The sequence below is a fragment of the Ascaphus truei genome, chromosome 2, assembly GCF_040206685.1.
Source record: "Ascaphus truei isolate aAscTru1 chromosome 2, aAscTru1.hap1, whole genome shotgun sequence".
Lineage (NCBI taxonomy): Eukaryota > Metazoa > Chordata > Amphibia > Anura > Ascaphidae > Ascaphus > Ascaphus truei.
In genome coordinates this window covers 335871846-335895277 of record NC_134484.1, presented here as the reverse complement: position 1 = coordinate 335895277, position 23432 = coordinate 335871846, and the positions used below count along the sequence as shown (strand labels likewise).

At 45.2% G+C, this 23432-nt stretch overlaps 1 protein-coding gene across 9 annotated transcripts in view; it reads left to right on the top strand.

Moving 5' to 3' along the window:
- BBS9 (Bardet-Biedl syndrome 9) overlaps nucleotides 1-23432 on the top strand; it is a 488279-nt gene that overhangs the window by 162450 nt on the left and 302397 nt on the right. For all 9 annotated transcript variants that reach the window (XM_075586677.1, XM_075586680.1, XM_075586683.1 and 6 more), the window contains 2 exons: nucleotides 12966-13149; nucleotides 14979-15108. In XM_075586677.1, coding sequence (XP_075442792.1) covers nucleotides 12966-13149; nucleotides 14979-15108 — 314 coding nt within the window. The remainder of the gene's footprint in view (nucleotides 1-12965; nucleotides 13150-14978; nucleotides 15109-23432) is intronic.

Sequence of the window (23432 nt, the reverse complement as noted above, 5' to 3'; positions counted from 1 at the left end):
AAATTTTTTTCAAGTTGCTTATGAACTTCTTCCTCAGTTAACCAATTGTTCATTAATATGGAGGTTGTGGCTTCCTCCTGCGGCACTACTATTGAACTTGATTCTTCGCTGGTAAACACAGAGGCAAAGAATTTGTTTAATACCTCTGCTTTTTCCTTATCTCCAATAATCTGCCTACCCATCTCACACTGAAAGGGTCCTATATTTTCTTTTCTCATTTTTTTGTTATAAAGATACTTAAAGAACTTTTTAGGGTTGACCTTACTTTCTATTGCAATCCTTGTTTCATTATCCATTTTTGCTCATTTGATTGACCTTTTGCAATTTTTGTTACATTCCTTATAATACCTGTCCATGAAACAGCTTTTGAGTCAATTGCCCAATTACTTTTGGTCCCTTGAAAAAGAGGGGGCTACATATTAAAGAGATGTAATTCCTAAACCCTTCTTCCAATTTGGATGTTAATACCCTCATTAAAGCAGATAGACTGCACTTTAAGCCCATATTCATTATTTAACTGTAACTTGAATTTATTTTGGTACACAGCCGAAATAACAAAACTTGTATCAGTGCCCAATTATTTCCAGACCTAACTGTAAGTAGTAGAGACGGGAGAACCTGTCAATTTAAATACAAATTGCACTGAATCAGAGAGGTAAAGGTAAACTAATCCAAATGGGGGATTACCGAACAGAGCACCCTGCCTATGAGACCACTGGAAGGGAAACTCTGACACCGTCCCAGTTGGTGTACTCATGATGTACATTGGGACCTCCTCTTCCAAACACTGTTTCCTGGTTTTATATATGGCCAGCTTGGCCAATGCCAGGATCAGGTTGGTGAGGAGGTCCCCAAGTTTATTGCCCCAGGACACTGGGCACACAAAAATAAACAGATAAACGGAAAAGTGCATCCAGAACTGCAGGAGAAGGATTTCAAGGTGGATAAGGGCATCTGCAGTCTGGCGCAACTACAATATAAATGATACACAGACTCCCGCTCTCCACAAAAGGGACAAGTGATGGGGGTGTTCATAAAGTGGGCCAAGCACTCTTCTGTGCTCAGTGCGCCTTGGAGAATTCTTGAACAAAGATATGTGGTAGGGCGGGGAACCAATTCTGAATATAGTTCCCTCCACCAGGCTCTTGCGCCCTTGCTGGCTGGTAGAACCTGCGCCCAGATAGTTTTGCAGTGGGTAATGAGGGCGATGTAGTGCAGTATATGGAGCACAAGAGTGTACAGTTTCTTCCTTGGCATGCCGGGCACATGTCATCCAACCTAAGGGGGTTGTCATGGCTCTGGTCCAACGAAAAGATCCGGAGAGCTGGGGGTAAAGGGTTGTCCTGGCTTTACCCCCAAATACATACATACACTAACCCTCCAAATACATACTTACACTACTCCTCCCAAATACATACTTACACTACCCCCCAAATATATACATACACTACCCCCCCAAATACATACACTACCCCTCCCAAATACATACTTACACTACCCCATCAAATACATAATTAGACTACCCCACCTCTCCTCCAAATACATAGTTACAGCTGCAGCCAGCCTGGTGAGCCTGTATGAGGTAATGGTGATCCACCCTGTCAAACGCCTTTTCCTGATCTAAGCACAGGAAGATGAGGGACAGACCAGTTCTCTGCGCATAGTGCAGCAGGTCCCCGACCAGAAAGATATTATCATGACTTGTCCAGTCAGGGACAGTATAGGACTAGTCGGAGTGAATCACCTCTTCCAACAGACGTGAGCCTCAGTGGGAGCAGTGAGACCGGTCGCCAGTTGGAGATGTGGCAGAGATGCCCCTTCTATGAAAGCAGTGACAGACATGAAAGGGGCATAACACCGGTCTCGAGCTCTTCCACCTGGACCTCTGTAAAATCAGGTCCCAGTGTCTCCTAGAAAAACTTGAAGAACTCCACAGTCAGCCTGCGTAGCCCTGGCGATTTACCGCAGACATGACAGGGTTCCAGAGAGCTCAGCAAGAGTCAGCAGTAACTGAAGCCACTCCCTTTCACACTCGTTGACTGTGGGAAGCACCTTCCATAAGATTGTGCATGCTTTCGGCTGAATGGAGAGGTTGGTATAGAACCTCTGGGCCCCCTTCTGGGTGCTCTCGGGGTCCATCAGAGGGGAAATGTCTACCGCTAACAAGCAGGTGATGTGCTTTCGGTTTCCCCTCATATTCTCCAGTGTGTAGAAGAGGCGCGACCCACGATACATCTCCAGAAGGAAGAATACGAGGGAACACATGTACGTCCCGCGAGCCTGTAATTCTTTCAAGTCTTGGACAGCACACTTCCTCTCTACGTACGCACTCTGCAGGTTTTAGTACCGTGATGCAGACAGCCACTTCTCAAGATCAAGCAATTCCCCACTAAGGGCCTCGATCCCAGAATCGCTGAGTCTGCTAGCACCTTTGACGTACTTCTGAAAACTCGAGGAGCAGGCAAACCTTGCCCACGCCCCACCACTGCTCTAACATGGCAAAATCCGCATTGCAACCTCTCCAGGTCGTCCAACGTAGCGAACTCCTTTATCTTCCAACACTGTGTTTTTAAAGTGCCAATAGGCTGCTTAGGGCACTGCTGATATGAGTGCCACCATCAGGGACACACAATTGTGGTCCGTGAACAGCGTTAACCTAATTACACTGGACTGGGTTTGCGGCAGGCTGTGGCTGGATATATACATGTGTGTTTGAGAAGGTACCCGGGCGCTATCTCTGTGTGGCTTATCTGATGTGCGGAAGTATAAAAAGAGTGGTGTAATACTGCCTGTAAGTGGTTTTCAAGTGGTATCCTCTTGTGACTCGGAACCCCAGCAGGATCTATCCAGGACCCTTGTAGGTAATGAATACAAAAAGGATGGGGGAGCACAATAGTTGGAAACAGGCAGTGTTATAGAACTTGTAATTGCTCTTTAAGATGAAGAAGTTATATCCTGAGCAGGTGTGGTAGCTCAGGTGTCTAATGTCTAATTGGAAGGATAGGCACACATGGGTGTATGTGTGTTGGTGAGAAGGTGAAATAAAATAAAGGTATATATAACTTACACGGCCTTGTGTAAGCCCAGTCGCATCAGAGTTTCTTTGGGAGTCCCGTGTGCTTCTGATGAGGCTTTTCTTCTTGCGATGTGAGTTTTTCTTCTTGATATGTGGGCCGCTTGCTTCGTGGATATATACAGCCTGTTGATCCAGGACAAGGACATCCGTTAACCCCATACCCTAACGTAGGTGAACTCTGTGGATGCTCCGGGATGTTGTTCTCGCCAGACGTCAAACAGGGAGTTGCAGATGATGATCTTCTGCAAAGCCAACGCAGAGAGGGGGTACGGATCTTTCCCATTATGGTCCAGAGCCTCGAGTGCAGTTGAAATCCCCCCCCCCCCCCAAGTACCACGCACTAATCCGCATCAATACTCTCCAGATAGTGGGAAAGTGTGGTGAAGAACTGCTCTCTTGGGTCCGGTGGCCAGGGTATACACATTAAGGAAATTTAACATGCAGTCCCGTGCCAGACCCTGACATGCAATAGATGGCCTGGATTACCAGCTTTGGCAAGCAGTAGCTCTGGCTACCCCTGTGCTGTGCGGTGAGGTGGTTAAAATAGACCATGCCTTCGCTACTCCAGATGCCAGATGGCTTCATCCTCTGGATTGGTATGGGTTTCTTGCAGGAAGCTCACAGAATACCCTCTCTTCCGCATAAAGGAGAGCATCTGGAACCTGCAAAATCCATCCCTACAGTTAAGAGTACCTATGCGCAAAGCCATTGTTAATCAGGAGTTGGTCTTGGGCTTCCCACAAGCACTCAAACTGAATCATGAGTAGCTTTGTGGGCTTGCACGAAGTGGTAAAACTTCCGTGCGTGCAGATGACCTATGCTCCTCGAGTTTTTGGCCCTGTGGTTGGCTCTCATAGTAGTGTTCTACCAGAGAGCGGATGATGAGCGAGGCATCTTTCTACCACTGGAGGGCTAACTTCACCGTCATCATTATAGGCCCATAAAAGGCATTATCCATGAGCTCAGCTAGTTCCTTGATGTGGATAAGCGGGCCCAGGAGGTCCACCAACTCCACGGTGTCAGAGGACTTCCCCTCACTCGGCTCCAACTCCCCAGGCTCCTCCTGGCTAAGGACCTCAAAACTCCTGCCCATCCCTGCGGGAGGTAGTCTCCTCAGCCATAAGATCGGCCCCCTCTGTGGTATTTTGAAATGTGACTCTGGGGTTGTGTGTCCAGGGGTAGCTGTCACAGGGGTCAGGGTCTGTAATATCCTGTAGCACCCTATGGAGAGTCTGCACCTCCTGCAGAGAGCCCAACTTGGACTCCCCACAAAGAGGAACCACATCAGCAGATGCCTCCTTGATATTTTTTGGGCAGTCACCACAGCTCCCCCCTCCATAACCACTTCCCTCACCCCTTCTACAATTCCCTGAACAAGCCCCATATTCCCATCCCCAGTGTCAACAATGGGGGTCAGTCCTATACTATAGTGTCCCAACTGGAGGGGGACCCTGACCGTCCCCAAGTACCTGAAGACAACTGTATGGATATGGTAGATGCACCGAAACACATCCCCCTGGGGACTATTTTCCAATCTGGAGGGGTAGTGGAGGGCACCCCAGCCATCCATGTTCAGTGGCAGGGCCTCATTCTGTGTAGCACTCTGCCCCCCCTTCCCTTGTTCCCACCTATCTCCTCCCTCCATTTTCAGATCCCCTGACCTCACCCCCTTGGGGATCTGGAGTGGGGTTTGGCTCCAGTCCACCTGCCTGCGATTCTGTGCTGGTTTCTTGATCCGTCACTTTACTCCCAGGCTGGCTGATCTTCAAGAATAAGCCAGAACAGGGAACATTATACGGAATGGATGTTTTGTTTCTTTAGAGGGCGAACCAAGTGTGGTTCAACCTTCTCGTCCTTAGCCCCCCTCCTGCTTGTTTTAACTGTACACTTCCTGGGGGGGGAGGGGGCATTCTCCGGGAGTGGGTGCCACTGTCTCCCACTCTCCCGCACCATTTGAAGTCCTCATATTGGGGGTAGGGTGTGCTATGGGGGAAGATGGTGGTAATGGGGTGGCTGTAACAGGGTGGCATTTCTCTTCTCCCCCCAGGCCCACTCTTTTTAGGGGAAGGAACAGTGGATAGAATGAAGGCTGCTGACTGAACAGAAGCAGCAACCTCTTCTACAGCCTCAGGGGAAACCTGGGCCCTTGAGGGCCCCACTGTGGTGGGCTCAGCGGGATGGTGTTCTGGCAGAAGGAGTGGATGCAGGAGCTGGGCTAATTCTTTGGGGCAGCTTTTGGAGCCCTTTGGGGCAGCTCTTGGAGCATGTCCCAGCTCCTTGTAGAGAAAGTGCCTAATCTCCGTGCCCTGTATAGAGTGCCCTCGTACAGTACCCCAAAGGAGCCCTCCATAGACTTTGTGCTCTCTGGTAACTGCAGGGGCACCTGCCGCATGAATGAGAGCACATGCCTCAGCGCCATATCCATGCAGCCCAAAGTAATTTTTATTATGGGAGATTTTATTTCTCCCAGAGCTTGCAGGTGTGGGCGCATGAGTCTCTCTGAGCGATGGGGGGCAGATTTGATAGGATTATACGTGTGCCCAACCCCTACACAAGGGTATGGGTGGCAGCCAGCATACGCAGAAAGAAAACTCCCTTCCCATACCTCTTGCTGGCTGCCAGCACTGCAGAGGGGCTTTCTACATCAGCCACAGCCCTTACAGTATATATACCGCCATGCCTTGGCTAGGTGACATTAGGCACCTCGCCCCATGCTTCCTACTTAAGGCAGGTTCAGCCCCAGCGGTGGAATTGCTGGGGCCAGTTCCTGCAGCTGCCACCTGAGCCCATGATGTAGATGGACCTGCAGGGGTTAAGCTGCTAGCAGGAGCTGAGGGGGAGGTTAAGTCAGGGCATTGAATGTGCTAGGCACAGGGCTGTGGCTGGCATTTGTTGAGCAGGTTTCCTTGGATTTAGGGGGTCTGGGTGTTGCACCCCTTTTATGTGCCCTCCTCCCCTTATGCATGATCTTATTTGCCAGTAAAGCAAGGGAGGAGGCAGTGCCTGCGAAGAGAGCTGCAGAGGGGAGCTGTCCCTTTAAGAATCAATCAAGCTCCCTTCTGCTGAGGGAGGACTGCAGGCAGTTTTGAAAACTGCTGCAGTTTTTATTTCTCCCTTGTTAACTCCTCTCTCCACAGCAATCAGCTACACCCAGCCCTCTCTCAACTTAAAAGGTTGAGTACAGCGCCCATCTCAAAGTAAATAAACAGAAATTAACTTTAAAAAACATAAAAAATCAGAGAACATGGGGGGGTGGGGGGGAATGGGAGAGAAGCTGCAGTAGCAGCCCCACAGGAAGTCAGGGGTTGTGGGGCCTAGTCACTGCAGCTCCTGGGTGAAACTTAAAAGTGTTTTTAAAAACCTAAACTAAACCCAAACTTTCACAAAATAAAATAATATATTCTTATATCAAATTATATAAAAAGAAATCTCAATAATATACCTTTTCAAAGCTGCTATGTGGAAGCTGTTCTCACAGACAACCTGCTGTTCCTACTGCTATTCAGCCTGTGTCAAAGAAACAGGCTGTGTTGCAAAGGAGCTCGGAATTAGCAGGTAGGACTGAGGATTTTAAAGCTATTTGATGGAGAGTGAGTTTCTGCCAGTGCCACCTTTGTTAGTAGCTCATTTCCTAATTTCCTTTGTCATTGACCTCGGGTGATTATGTGTGCATAGTGACAGAGGTTGATGATGCTTCCTGTGCCCTTGCCTAGCTGTTTTTTGAACATGTGTGCGAGCAGGAGATGCAGCAGAACATGTTGCGTGCGCAAGCAGGTGAGACTGGTGTCTGGGTTGCTGGAGCAGGGCCCAGTTCTAGCCTGTCGTGGTCCGTGATGACAGGTTTTAAATCTGTGTCCCTGGATCTTGCTTCAGTTAGACAATCTGAGTCTGCTACGGTCAGCACCTCTACTTCTGCTCTTGCGGCTCTAGCTTGGGCAAAGGAAGCATCATCAGGCTGGGATGTCGGAGTTCAGGAGGGGGAACTGCAGGCAAGAGGAATGGGTAGTGTAGCAGGGACCACTTCTAGCATCGAGGAGGTTGCAACTGCTGTAAGCCCACCTGGATCAGGGAGTGCATCAGTCGAAGTTGGAGAGGGTGACGGTGGTGGTGATGGTGGCTCTTCTGATTAGCTTTGCGAGGAGCGTCTTGGGGAAGATGAGGCAGAGGAATGCGGATGTGCCTCTCGAAGATGTCATGTTGGTAGTCCCCAAGTTGGCCTTTGTGGTATTCCATCCTCCTAGCTCATAGACCACACGGTCATCTGCCCAGAGGAGCCACCGCCATGGTTTGGGAATACTTCCAATTGCCCCACCATGGCTTGGTGAGTTACTCTGCGATACACTACGTGCTTTGTAGACAAAGTATAGGGATCAGACAGCACCACTCTATCAAAAAAGAACAGATAACTAATCTGATGTTGGTGCAAAGGGAACTAAAAGGGACCCCTATTCCCTCTAAATTATAGAGTAAAACTAAACTGTGTTCCTAGCACTTCAATGTACATGAAGACAAAAATACATGAATCCTGTATAAATGAAGATTTGACTAGTACTTGACTAGAGACAAGTAAACATAATAACCAAATGTATAAATCACATACAGTATATAACGTCTATACAGTACAATCATGTGTAAGTGGGTTCACTGAGGTGCAGCTCCAATAAATAATGCTAAATGGACTGGAGTATGAAAGCATCAATGCCACTTTAAAAAAAAAAGAAGAAAAAATGTTGAATAGTTTTGAAGCAGGGTGTCTCCAAAGCAGAACCACATTGATTTCTGCTTCGGGGTCCCCCTGCTTCCGGAGATACTTGCCTGTAAGAGGGGTGTCTGTATCTATCTTCAGTTTAAATGTTCCGGCCACACAGACCAATAGGAAGCCGCAAGGGATGACGTCAGGGCTTCTTATTAGCCTGCGCGATGTGGGACTTTTAAACCGGCCATATTGTGAACCCAGCCAGGGCTCCTAAGGATGATCCCGGTACTCCATACGGAAGCAAGCATCTCGGGAAGCGGGATCCCTGGAGCTGAAATCTGCACTGGAGACCCCCTGCTTAAAAAAATATATATATATATATATATATATATATATATATATATACACACACACACACACATTTTTGTATTTTTTTTTATTTTGAAGCCGTGAGGACTGCTGCTTTAACATTTTACTTGCAATGCTAATAACATCATACTTGCATTCCAATACTATTAAGGTATTTTTATTCCTTTAACATTCATCACCTCTTTTAAATCTTTTAGCACGTCTGATTTTGACATTTCACTTTCTCTTCGATCTCCGGTTCCACTTTCAGCCCAAATACGTAGCATTTGTTTTTTCACATACACTTTGAATTAGGACCACAATATCACCTTTCCCAAAATTGGGATTGTTTTGATTCAAAGCCCTTATTACCCTACATATGGACATCAAATAAACTTGCTGAAATGTCATGTGGATTTAAGATGAACTCGTCTAGGCTTATGGAGACATAAATCAAGTTTATTTTCTATGGTTGTATGGGTAAAAACGCAATATAATGTTACACATTAGGCTTAATGCAAGTGAAAGAAATGAGAGAGATGGAAAACATACATTTATCAATAGTTCCTTGCTGCAAAATTGGTAGAATGTAGGACAAGAAACTGCCAATGCATCAAGGAAAAGACATGTAAGGTGACCAAATAAACACAGTGATGACTTGTGCTGCTTTCCGTTAGTGGGTGAACACAGAACCATGGATTGGCTTTATTAAAGAGGCAATCCAAGTGGGCGATTTTTTTAAAATGTATTTTTTAACTTCGGATTGAAGGAGGGAGTTTCCGGAGCTGAATCCATTAATTTCAGCTCCAGGGACCCCCTGCTTCACGAGATATTTACCTCCTTAGCGGGTGCCGGTATTCACTCCGACTCGGCTAGCAGCACTCACGTAATGGCCGCTTTTCAAAGCTCCAGCGTCCTGCAGACCAATAGGAAGCTGTGATGTCATCCGGTGCTGCGGCTTCCCATTGGCCCACATGACGTGGGAGCTTTAAAACGCAGAGAGCTACCGGCACCCCCTTTGGAGCTCGGTACTTCTCGAAGTCCGGGGGTCCCCAGAGCTGAAATTAATGGGTTCCTCTCTAGAGAACCCCTGCTTCAATCCTATATGGAAAAATTAAAAAACACACTAAAAACAATCGCCCGCTTGGATTGCTCTTTTAAACTGTGATAGCCACATCACTTATTAGCAGCCCTTCAAATGAAAAAGCTAACAGACTTAAGGGAATATATACCCCAATGATTGCTGATTTTAGATTATTTACTATCCTGTTTGAGTGTTCATAAAATGGTAAGAGAAATGGTAATATATCTTTGTGAGCTCCACATGTATGGAATTATGTATCAAGATGGGGAAATCTGATCCATCTTGTTGGAGAAAAGGTTCAATTTGTGTCACTTTGTTCCTGCCCCTTATGTATGGAGCTTGGCTAATTGAGCTTCTATCTTTCATCTTGCACTAAGCAAAAGTGTTTCACACCACCTCAGACTTTGCGAATTCAATTGATGCAACCCTGCTCAGTTATATTGACACAGACTTTAGTACAGCACATTATACTATTGCTTCAAGCAACTTCTCCCCTAATTGCTCCAAAAGGATTTCCCAAATTATTAACTGACAAAACAGATGCAAAAGTACTGGGCAGTGAGAGAGACACATTGCTTTAAAGAAATATAAACCTGCTAAATAGTTGCTTGAAGCATGATTACTTTTTTTTAAGGAAGCCAGTTACATTGCTAAGTTGTTTACAGAATGGTTTAATAAACTAGGAGGGATTGTACAGTTAGGACACTATAGCCCTAAACAACTCCACATAGTACGGTTGATACTGTACCAACCACTCCCACTCTTTCTAGTCACTCAGTGCCTTTAGCACATCCCCGTCAGCCTCCGTACAATTGCCTGTGTGTTTTATTTCATTTATTGAAGTCATTTTAGATTCTCCAAAAGATCTCAAAGCACTTCCAAATGATTATAATTATTACAATAAAATACAAACCAGGACTAATTGATTTTTGTTTCTATTAGCTTGTAACTGTCTGTTACAGTAAATTGACTAGCCCCTGAATGTTATTTTATTTATATTCAGCTAAATGCTGCATTGCTTGTGTCCTCTACAAAAGACCTGTCCATTTAATTTGTGTATTTTAAGGTCTATTATCTCCAAGACGATTTGAGCTGTAAGGCAGTGTATAGAGATAATTATCAGTATCATTCAGCTCATCATGTTCATTTTAGCAGAGAGGATAAATGTTTCCCAGACCAAACATACAATTCTTCTTTCTAACTCATTTTCAATATATGTTGGAGTGGCAATAAACTGAAAACCCCCAGACATGTGGCAACTCATGTAGTAAGTGTACTGTTGTTTCATAGTTTAAGATGTCTAGTAGCTCTTCAAATTGAGTATACAGTAGACAAGCCAGACATACACACCTGATTTCACCCATGCCTCCCTGCATCTCTTCCCCTGTAAAGCGTGTTAACCCTTAAGTTATTTGGCTAACCTTAAAACTTGCCCCACAAATCAAGCATCCCAATAGTCTGCACTCATGGTTACTGCCCCACACTCAGTCACTCCTACCAACCATTGTGACCAAGCACACCCATCTACAGCACTTATTCCCTCACCTCTCTGTAAATTCCCCATCAAAACTCTTAGACTGTAAGCTCTTCGGGGCAGCGATTTCCTTTCCTATTGTCTGATTTTGCTGCGCTTATTGTATTATTATAATTCCTTGTACTGTATTCTTTGTGAAGCGCTGAGTATACTTTTGGCACTATATAAATAAAGACATACAATACAATATTGTTTTTGTTAGGCGTTAGTTAATTGACCATGTCTGATACATTTTAGGAATGCTATTGGGACTTGGGCTCAGTTAAATAATATTTTAGATACAGTGGTTCCCAACCTTCTTTTACATTGTGCACCCCCTGCTACAAATATTTGTTCTGCAAACCCCTAATTAATAAGTCTTATTGCCTACTCATTATACTATTGCTAACAAAACAGTTTGATTGATCCCAGTATAGTGTCCTGAGCTCATGGGTAGAACACATGCTAAATAAGGCCCCAAACTGCCCCTCACTGTGTGCAGAAAGCATTGGTAGTATAGCTTGCAATTACTGCGGTAGCTTCCAGTTACGCCCGACAATGCATTGCTGCTGTGGATGCAGTTGTGGGGAGCGAGTTTGAAAGTTCGTGCTGTAATATAGCGGTGTGCAAACTCGCCGCGCCTGGGCCTCCCCTACCTGCTCCTTCCTCGGTCGAGCCCCACCCTCGCGTCTAATGATGTGTCAAATTACGCTGCACGGTCATGTCACGTCACGTGACCTGCGGGGTCATTTGACGTCACATCTCCATGGCAATGGGCGTCATTTGACAGCACATATGCGTCATAGAGACGCATGACCAGAGCCTAGTAATTAAGTTTACACAGGCCTGGTGCTCTCAGCGCGGGGCCTTTGTAAACCTTGCGCGCCCCCGGTAAAGTCTCATGCCCCCCCCCTCCCTTGGGATGCGCGCCACCCAGTTTGCGCACCACTGCTGTAATTGACTGCTATATCATCCACGCTAAAGGGAAGTATGGGGCTGTACCGATTGCGGCAGTCCGCACACCGGCTCAGAAAGAAACTATTCTGCCTTGGATCCGTTATTGCATATTTTTGGGGTGAACCCCTTGGGGTTTGCAAATCCCCTGGTTGGAAAGCCCTGTCTTAGAAGATTTACAATGTTGATCATATATGTGGTCCTGCAAAAATTATTCAATAGTATTATTTTTTTTATATAGTGCTGAAAGTGTACACCGCACTGCATGTAGAATTTTGCCGGCCAGAGTCTCTGCCCCGTAGAGCTTACAATCTAATTGTAAGTGCCTGACACACAGGGAGATGGGAACTTGCATCAGATGTATTTGATTAGAATGAGAAAAAAAGATTAGATAATTTCACAAATATGTATTTGAATGGTCTACTTTAGATTAGGTTTCAACAGTGTCTTTGAAACTTTTTGTTGCTACTATATGACCTTTAAGTAAACTTTGCCTTTACTGTCATTTTTTTTTCTTGCCGTTTTCTGCTGTCACTCATGAGATATACTGTACTGTACACTTGTAAATTTGTAGATGTTTGACTATTATAAATAAAAATGTTCCTTACTTAAAAGATTGCTTTGATTCTGTATGCAGATTTATTTGTAGAGGGACTGCACCTTTAAAGCAGCAATACATGTTTAATTTGTTCTTTTTTTAATTGTATCACAGGATTGAAGCAGGGGGTCTCTGGGGCTGAACTGTGCTAATTTCAGCTCTGGTGACCCCCTGCTTCCAGAGATACTTAGCTTCGTAGGTGCTGCCGGGTTCTCTGTTGAGTTTAAATGTCCCTGTAGCCAATCGGAAAACGCGGCAGATGACGTCATGGCTTCCTGTTGTCCCGAATGACGCTGGACATTTAAACGCTGCCATTTCATTAGGCACACAAGTTCCCTTGCTACATAGATACCGGCACACCCTACGAAAGTATCTATGGAGCTGAAATTAACACTGTTCAGCTCCGAAGACGCTCTGCTTCAATCCTGTAATAAAAAAAATATAAATGAAACCTTTTTTAACGTGTGCAAATACCTATAATATTTTTAAATATGGGAAGTGGAACATTTATCGCAAACCTTTACTGTTCAGGCAGCATAGTGGGGCTTATGCAGATTAAACGCTTCCTAAGACTCAGGACTAAAAGGGTTAAAGCGTGTCTCCAGATAGAAACAGACTGTAACTACTGTAGGTGACAATACATGCAGCTGCTAAAGCATTTAGATTTACAGTATGTGCTGTGCATTTTGTTTGCAGGCGGATTGGATTCTGAACATCGGCGAGCAGGCGTTGGAGATCTGCGTCGTCTCTTTTAATCAGGCTGCTTCCTCTATTTTTGTTCTTGGCGAAAGAAACGTCTTCTGCCTCAAGGAGAATGGACAGATCCGCTTCATGAAAAAACTTGATTACAGTCCAAGTTGCTTCCTTCCATATTGTTCAGGTTAGTTAGAAAGTAATGAAACTGTGTGCATAAAGTGGTTTGTGCCGGTGGTTGCCTAACTGTACAAATATATATATATATGTCTGTGCACTGCCGTTAAACATACTGTATGCCTAGTTACTATGAGCACAGTCTCATACTTTTCCTTATTGTGTTTACCATATGACTGCAATGAATCTCTTTTTCTAAAAACGACACATTTTCAATGCCCAGATAAATGCACATATAGATAAAGTGCTTGCCAGTGTCGCATAAAGCTCACACTTATTATTGGACCATGTTCTTCGCATTGAAGCTAGGGCCTTTCTATCGTTATACAACCAATTCCCTTTGGTCATCATTGTTACTTAACATTTTTTGGGGGGTGGGGGGAGGTTTACTGGTTACATGTGCTGTCCTATATAGAACTAATTGAAATGATGACAGTAATATATTCGAAAGGTTATAACCACATCAGACAAGTGTTTTAGATAATGTTTGAAAGGCTTGAAATGTGGGGATTCTGTAAAGACAGGAGATGATTTTTAACCTTTAGTGTATCTTGAAGATAGGATAATCATTTTCATTCACATACACAATGTGAAGAAAACAAACAACAAGAAAGACATGAGACAGAGCATGGGAGAGGTAATGTCTGAGATAAGAGCAGTAGCACCAAAACTAAAAAATCAGGACACAGTTACATGCATTGCTAGGAAAACGTAAAGAATATATTCTAAAATACCTTTGTCTGTTTTTTTTTTCTTACAAACTTGGTAATAGTTCTACATAAATGTATCTCTGCAATTTGCTTAGTTTGTTGCACCTTTACAAGCATGAATGTGAAAGGGAATACTTTTAACGTCTGCGCTTCTCCAACCTAGAGCAAGTAAAAACCCCACAAAGCTCCCGTAGTGCTACTGTACCTACACAGCCACGGAGAAACGTGGGTGGGCCTCGCTTTAACCTCTTCATTTTAATGATTCCGTATTGCTAACTGAAGCATTGTAAATGAAATATTTTCCAATTTTTTATACATTTGCTCATGGTCTGTATTTATATTCCTGAAGCGAAAATATGTTACAAGTCGCTAATGCTTGTGATGTGTACTCGTATACATTTTAGGTAGATGTCGATTTGTTGGAATTGCTCCCTTTGTAACCATAGAGCTCTTAAATAGTAAAACAAATGAACAAAGCACTACATGACCAGGGTCCCAGCTATCTGAAAAGCTTTTTATTCCCTACACTCCCATTCGCTCACTTCGATCTGCAGATGAAGGACTCCTAACAGTTCCCAGAATCTCCTTGACTTCCTTTGGGCCCAAGCTTTTAGCCTCACTGCTCCCACTCTTTGGAACAATCTGCCTCGTGCAGTTAGAGAGGCCCCCTCTCTGTGTGAATCTATAAAAACAGGCCCAAGACCTACCTGTTTACCCAGGCATTTAATTAATGAACTACAACCTGTCTGGCATTTAATAGCTACAGTAATGTCCCATCCTGTATTGCATCTTTCCTTGTGTGTGGTCTCTTTTATAACCTTAATTTTTTTTCCCCCTTTCTGTAACTGGGAAGTGCTTTTACTCCCATTAGGAGAAAAGTGCCATAGAAATAGTTATTATGAAATAAATAAGGAACAGTGTATATGCAGAGTAAAATAAAAGTCTGTGAGTTTATCCATGACTACAACATTTATGTTGCGATGATAAATATTTCATATTTTATATGCAACATGCTGGTTATTCAAGGGGTGGGTGGTGGGGTATATGTAAATATGTACATACATCAGAATGAAAAGTACTTCTTCACAGTTCTTCTTACATCTTGTCATTTTCTTTTAAAATCCCCCAGTGAGTGAAGGAACAATAAACACTTTGGTCGGAAACCATAATAACATGTTACTCGTGTACCAGGACGTGACACTGAAGTGGGCAGCGCAGCTCCCCCACATCCCAGTAGCAGTCAAAGTTGCCATTTTCCAGTAAGTATATATATATATATATATTTTTTTTTTAAATTACCACATATTCACCTCTATTGCAGATATAAACATCCCTTATCTTTTGTAACTTGTACGCATGTTGTTTAAGGGATTGGTACAGGACTGCATATTTTCCTTTGTAACTTTATAACTTCTGTTCTTTATTATTGGAAATCTCACTAATGCAAGAAGCTAGCACGGACTTACTGGACATGTTTGTAAATAACTTGCCCTTTGTATTGCATCCGGTTGGTGATTAGTCGCTGTTAATTCTAAATCCATACTGAGGAGAAATTACTGCAGCCGCAGTCAATCACTCATTAAATTAAAGAGCTTGGAATGCACGTCTCATTACTCTAAAACGGCAAGTGTGTTTGTATAGAAACTATATGCAACGGAGAACAAGTTGGTTCCATAATGACAACGGCCTCATGTCTTTTTTCAGAAGTCCAAACCGTTTGATTATTATGTTTTTAGTGCAGTTAACATGTGGCTTTATGCTTTACCTGTTAATAGGGACTTGCTCCAAGTTACAAGATGCTGACTGCTGTTTATTATAATGAATGTGTAGTTGCCTACAGAGGCAGCATTAATCAGTATTAATACATAATATTATTACAAAATAGTATAATATAATTATTCCAATATAGTAATAAAGTATATTTTACCACACCCGTTGAAGGGGCAGTCCCACATATAGCTGTAACAGTCATTATTACGCTGTTAATGCTCCATACCCAAATTATATACCCAAGTTTCACTCCAAAAAATAGGTTGTCAGTGCCAACCTCCATACTTCTCTACAAAACAGAGCATTCCTACTTAATTTTTAAAAATAGTGATAAAATGATAACTTCATAATAGCTTTACAATTACTGTACTGTGCGCAGTACGCAGCACATAGGAATTTTACAGACACAGTCCCTGCCCAGATGAGTTTACAATCTGTTTTTGGTGGCTGAGCACAGGAAGATAAAGTGACTTTGCCCAAAGTCACAAGGAGCCGACACTGGGATTTGAACCAGGCTCCCCTGTGTTCTCAGTGTCCGTGCCATTACTCACAGAACCACTCCTTCAGCTTCCTTTTAAACTACATAAAGTTCTGCTATTTTACCGCTGGGAACATCTGTGTTTCAGAGATATTAACCTTCAGTTACCAATGCAGTCTGCAAATAACGCTTACCGGCACTGTAGCTACCGTGGAACCAGTGATGAGAGCAGTGTCAGTATGATGTGTGCTGTTCCCTTCATTAATTTGCTGTCTGCACATGCACCCACGTTTACTGATGTACAGTAGCCAAACTCGCGTTCCCCGGAGCAGTGGGATAATAAAGCATTTTGCCATGCCTCCAGGGGCAGTGAGAGCAGCGGACTGCCACGGGCCAGTCCATGTTTCCTTATCAGTGCCCTGAGGCTTTTTTGCCCACTGCTGGAGAATGCCGCAGGCAGGTTCCTTCTGCTTTCTTCGGCATCAAGGAAAAGCAGTCTAGCTATATCTGTAGTTACTTAAAATGCTGAAACATCTCAGAGCTGTGAGGCTCTCACAACGGTAAATTCAGCGTTGGATATGAAACAAAAGTATGTAATTTTTGGATTGCTCTTTTAAAAATACTAATATTTAGCACTAATTATGAATGTCTCAACCTTTTTATTTTGAAGCCAAAATATAGGTCCCCCAAAATTTGCGAAATATATAGTAAGCAGTGCAATTCCACAAGCCCTCTTCTGGTGCATTCACTCGAGTGGGTCATCAGCTGCATTACAACGCTGGAATCTGTCTTATGGCATAGCATCATTTTGTAAATATGGTCCAATAACTATACTCAAATCTATACAATACAATCCTCTGCACCATTGTTTTGTAATAGTTCTTTTTCTCTTGGCTTACTGTTATATATTTTTATTCTATAATGTATTTAGGTTCCCTATTATAGCTCATTCTTCCATAAAAAATGTGAAGTAATTGTGGACCTGGCAAACCAACAAAGTGTGCATGGCAGTAGAGAACTTAAGCAGAAAGGCAAAAGGAGCCAGTTCCTCCGGATACCAAGAAAATAAAGTTTAAATGTGTACTTAAAAGGTGTCAAATAAAAAGCATACAAGGGCAAGGCGACAAGAGGATTTAAGAACAAAGATTCTGCTAATCCTCGCCATCCAGATGCAGGGAGGACTTTTGTTCTCCACTGTGGCCCATCTGGTGTTCCTAACTGTAACTGCCATCCCTCCTGCCATTAAGGCATTAGTAAATAACAATGGTAATGCATAAAAAAAATCATAACCATTTTAATGGTGGGAAGCAAGTTCTCGTGTGGCATTGTTTCTAGAAATGGTGCCAGCTTCCAAACATTATATATACACACACACTCTCTCTTGTGTTTCTTTTTTTGCTGTGATTTTTTTTTTATTGTTTTAATCATTTTTAAACACTATTGCATTAAACTTATTGCAGTTTACGTTCTAAACCGAAATTACAGTATACACCAGTTTGTGACATGCTGTATACTGGTGTTACAGTCCTTCATGTAACAGTGCTAGGCAGCATGATATACTTCAAGGTCCACATGTACGGCTCTTGAGCCCTCAAAAGGGCAGCACATTTCATGTGTTTGTGTAGGTGTGTGTGTGTATATATATATATATATATATATATATGTATGTATGTATGTATATATATGCATATATATATATATGTATATATGTATGTATATATATATACATATATATATATATATATATATATATATATATATATATATATATATATATATATACAGTGTTCGACAAATCACCCAAAAATCTACTCGCCCAACCAAAAAATCTACTCGCCACCTAGTCCCGCCCCCAACCCTAGTCCCGCCCCCAACCCCGCTTTAAAATAAAATATATAAATAAAATACATTTAATAAATTCCTAGCCAGAACAACATTCGTTTTTGACATAAATGTCTTTATTGTATTACATTATACTACAATTAGTCCTTGTTACGTGTGTGTGTGTGTGTGTAAATGTCGATCTAGAAATAAAAGCCAGATGTGAATGACTAGTTTCCTGAACCCCTTAACCAGTGTCTGGACGTCCCCGCTTCACAATATCTAAAGCAGCAATCCCACCTGGGATCTTACCTGATCCGCAGTTCCTCAATGTCCAGGTACCCTCATTCCCGCAATGTTAGGTGTTCCCTACCTGTCTTCTGGGTTAGGGGGGGTTCCGATGTCTTCTGTGTGAAGCTTGAGTCAGATCTAGAAGAAAGCAGTATAGGTTATTTTGGTGTAGTATAGGGCAGTTAAGATATATAGGGTAAATAAGAGATCCAGAAACAGAGTGTGAGACAGACACAGGGAGAGGGTGAGAGAGAGAGAGAGAGAGAGAGGGGGGGTTTGAGAGAGATAGGGGGCGTGAGAGAGAGAAAGAGGGGGTGTGAGAGAGAGAAGGGGTGTGAGAGAGAGGGGGTGTGAGAGAGAGAGGGGGTGTGAGAGAGAGAGGGTGTGAGAGAGAGGGTGTGGGGGAGAGAGAGAGGGCGTGGGGGAGAGAGAGGGCGTGGGGGAGAGAGAGAGGGCGTGGGGGAGAAAGAGAGGGCGTGGGGGAGAGAGAGAGGGCGTGGGGGAGAGAGAGGGTGTGAGAGAGAGAGGGGGTGTGAGAGAGAGGGGGTGTGAGAGAGAGAGAGGGTGTGAGAGAGAGAGAGGGTGTGAGAGAGAGGGCATGGGGGAGAGAGAGAGGGCGTGGGGGAGAGAGAGAGGGCGTGGGGGAGAGAGAGGGCGTGAGAGAGAGAGAGGGTGTGAGAGAGAGAGGGTGTGTGAGAGATAGAGGGTGTGAGAGAGAGAGGGTGTGAGAGAGAGGGTGTGAGAGAGAGGGTGTGAGAGAGGGAGAGTGTGAGAGAGGGAGAGTGTGAGAGAGGGTGTGTGAGAGAGGGAGAGTGTGAGAGAGAGAGGGCGTGAGAGAGAGAGGGTGTGAGAGAGAGAGGGTGTGAGAGAGAGAGGGTGTGAGAGAGAGGGTGTGAGAGAGAGAGGGTGTGAGAGAGAGAGGGTGTGAGAGAGAGAGGGTGTGTGAGAGAGGGAGAGTGTGAGAGAGGGAGAGTGTGAGAGAGGGTGTGTGAGAGAGGGAGAGTGTGAGAGAGAGTGTGAGAGGGAGGGTGTGGGGGAGAGAGAGAGGGTGTGGGGGAGAGAGAGAAGGTGTGGGGGAGAGAGAGAAGGTGTGGGGGAGAGAGGGTGTGAGAGAGAGGGTGTGAGAGGGTGCGAGAGAGAGAGGGTGGAGAGGGCGAGAGAGAGAGGGGGCGAGAGAGAGAGGGCGACGGGGGTGGGGTGACTGGGGTAACTGAGTGACTGGGTGGGGTGATGGGGTGACTGTGTGTGGTGACTGGTTGACTGGGTGGGGTGACTGGGTGGGGTGGCGGGGTGACTGGTTTACTGGGTGGGGTGACTGGTTGACTGGGTGGGGTGACGGGGTGGGGTGACGGGGTGACTGGGTGGGGTGACTGGGTGGGGTGGTGGGGTGACTGGGTGGGGTGACGGGGTGACTGGGGTGGGGTGGTGGGGTGACTGGGGTGGGGTGGTGGGGTGACTGGAGTGGGGTGACTGGGTTGGGTGACACTACTAGTATCCTACACACACACGCACGCACACCCTTGCATACACGTACACTCTCCCATGCATGCATGCATGCATACACACACACACACTCTCCCATGCACACACACACACACACACACACACACACACACACACACACACACACACACACACACACACACACACACACACAGACACAGACACAGACACACACACACACACACACACACACACACACACCCCCCCCCATACATGCATACACACACACACACACACACACTCTCCCATACATGCATGCATACACACACACTCTCCCATACACACACACAAACACACACACACGACAGGGGGAAGAAGAGGAAAGGCCATGCGACCGAGCACCACCACTGCCCCGCTCGCCCCCCCGCGACCATCTCCCTCCCTACGCGGACAGCCACGGGACCGCGGGGAAGCGGAGACCAAGGAGGTAACAGGGGAACACCCCCGCTACCATCTCCCACCCCGCGCGGGGATCTGGGAAGCGGGAAGTGGCGCATGAAGCCGGGAAAACACCCACTACCATCACCCGTCCCGCACTGGTATCGCGGGAAGCCGGGGTAAGCGGGGACACCCCCCACTACCATCACCCGTCCCGCGCTGGTATCGCGGGAAGCCGGGGTAAGCGGGGACACCCCCCACTATCATCACCCGTCCCGCGCTGGTATCGCGGGAAGCCGGGGCAAGCGGGAACACCCCCCACTACCATCACCCGTCCCGCGCTGGTATCGCGGGAAGCCGGGGTAAGCGGAGACACCCCCCACTACCATCACCCGCCCGTGGGGATCGCGGGAAGCCGGGGTAAGCGGGGAACACCCCACTACCATCACCTGCCCCGCGCGGGGACCAGGGAAAGCTGGAAGTGGCACGGGAAGCTGGAGGGAATAAGCGGGGCCCGGGGAGAGAAGGCGGAACACCCTCGCTACCATCTGCAGCCACGCGCGGGCATTGGGTGGGGGGGAAGCGGGGAGTAAGGGGGAACAAGGAGCAGAGGGGATGGAGGATTGGAGAGTACTTACTCTAGTACTCTCCAACAGATCTCTGGCCAGAAAAAATGGCCACTTGTTGGGGGCTGGCTTATATAGAGCCTGGCCGCGCGCCCACAAAGCCTGGGAGCGCGTGGCAATCAGCAATCAGGTAGGGGGAGTTATTTATTTATTTTTTCAGCGCGAGCAGGGAAAATTCAACGCGAGCGGGGAAATTTAAAAAAACAAGCACGTGTTTTGCTTGGGCCAATATTTACTCGCCCGGGGGTTAAATCCACCCGCCCCGGGCGTGTAAATGTATAGGATTGTCGAACACTGTATATATATGTATATATATATAAAAATGGAAAACTACAATAAGCGCAATCACAATTAGACAAATAATGATATTAAACCACATATATAGGAGGGTATACTACCTCACAATCTAGCTTTCCCTGATTAAGTCTGCAGCCAAAAGGTCTACCGCTCCACGGGCTGGTAAAAAGGAAAATCCAAACAAGAATGACCTAGGCGCAAGTAAAAACAAGAAAGAGACAAACATAGGGTAATACGTTCAAACAATTGGTCTATTGGATGGTAAGATATGCACTTACAACAGGTAGAATAAAATCAGGCCTTGTATCCACTCTGGGATCAGGAACGATGAATGATGATCCAGGACAGCCAGCAACAAGTCATCTACAGGAACCGTATCCTCGTGTGCAGTGTCACATATAAGAAGAGAAGTGGGACACATACATAGTGTAACACAGTTTATTGTAAAATTAATAAAAAGACATTAAAGTAAAATACTCACACTTTGTGAGTTTGGGTAAAAGCGTTTGAGAATTTAGAGCTTCTCACACTCATCAAGGGTAGGTATCCGTGGACTTATACACAGTTCCAGTTAACTCCTTGCACAATGTCCTTATAACCACATGCGATGTTATTGCCAAACTTCCAAGGGTATGGAGTCATTTATTTATGCACTCTCTGTAATGTCCAGAGCCTCTGAGGGCGGGGTACTCTTATAAATGTTGCAAACCCGTAGTTAAGGGCCGTGTGTCTCTGTGACTGCACCTAATGTGCTAGTAGTACTCACGCTACTTCAGGGGTATGGTGTGGCGTTTTTCCCCCTTCGTTGTTGTCCGTTTTGTTGGTCTGCGGACCACCCCGCTTCACTCACTGCTCCCGTCCTCCGTGGCTGTTCGCATGCACGCGGCGGCGTGGTGACGTCACGTCTCCTCGCGAGATTACGTCTCCAAATCTCCCGGTCACTGTGTTAGTCTTCGTCCCTCACCAACTGATGCGAAAATATGTACCGAGCAGGCACAACGATACAAATCACTGCCAGACAGCTGGATATTGCTGGCTAGTGTCCCCAATGTCCTGTGTTCACTCACAATGCTCCAAAAATCACGCCCTACGCGTTTCTCCTTTCGGCTTCGTCAGGGGCCCCTGACGAAGCCGAAAGGAGAAACGCGTAGGGCGTGATTTTTGGAGCATTGTGAGTGAACACAGGACATTGGGGACACTAGCCAGCAATATCCAGCTGTCTGGCAGTGATTTGTATCGTTGTGCCTGCTCGGTACATATTTTCGCATCAGTTGGTGAGGGACGAAGACTAACACAGTGACCGGGAGATTTGGAGACGTAATCTCGCGAGGAGACGTGACGTCACCACGCCGCCGCGTGCATGCGAACAGCCACGGAGGACGGGAGCAGTGAGTGAAGCGGGGTGGTCCGCAGACCAACAAAACGGACAACAACGAAGGGGGAAAAACGCCACACCATACCCCTGAAGTAGCGTGAGTACTACTAGCACATTAGGTGCAGTCACAGAGACACACGGCCCTTAACTACGGGTTTGCAACATTTATAAGAGTACCCCGCCCTCAGAGGCTCTGGACATTACAGAGAGTGCATAAATAAATGACTCCATACCCTTGGAAGTTTGGCAATAACATCGCATGTGGTTATAAGGACATTGTGCAAGGAGTTAACTGGAACTGTGTATAAGTCCACGGATACCTACCCTTGATGAGTGTGAGAAGCTCTAAATTCTCAAACGCTTTTACCCAAACTCACAAAGTGTGAGTATTTTACTTTAATGTCTTTTTATTAATTTTACAATAAACTGTGTTACACTATGTATGTGTCCCACTTCTCTTCTTATATGTGACACTGCACACGAGGATACGGTTCCTGTAGATGACTTGTTGCTGGCTGTCCTGGATCATCATTCATCGTTCCTGATCCCAGAGTGGATACAAGGCCTGATTTTATTCTACCTGTTGTAAGTGCATATCTTACCATCCAATAGACCAATTGTTTGAACGTATTACCCTATGTTTGTCTCTTTCTTGTTTTTACTTGCGCCTAGGTCATTCTTGTTTGGATGTATATATATATATATATATATCAAACAAAGAATAGACTGCGCTCCTCAGGTGTAAAATCAGACTAATTACCAAATGATTGTATTAAATGGATATAGCAAAGGTGAATGGCAAAAGTGAATGCAACAGTATTATGGATGATTGACTCACACTAATAAAAATACATGCAATATGTTATAATAAAATGCTGAGTGCCAATGTTTAAAAAGCTGCTGTAAACACAAATATATGCCAGTGAACAATACAAATATAATAAAATGGCATGTGTTGGTAGTTATGACTACTGCACTAATGAATCCCTCCTAAATGATACTAAATGAATGATGAATGGAAAAATACAGAAAAAATGACACTAA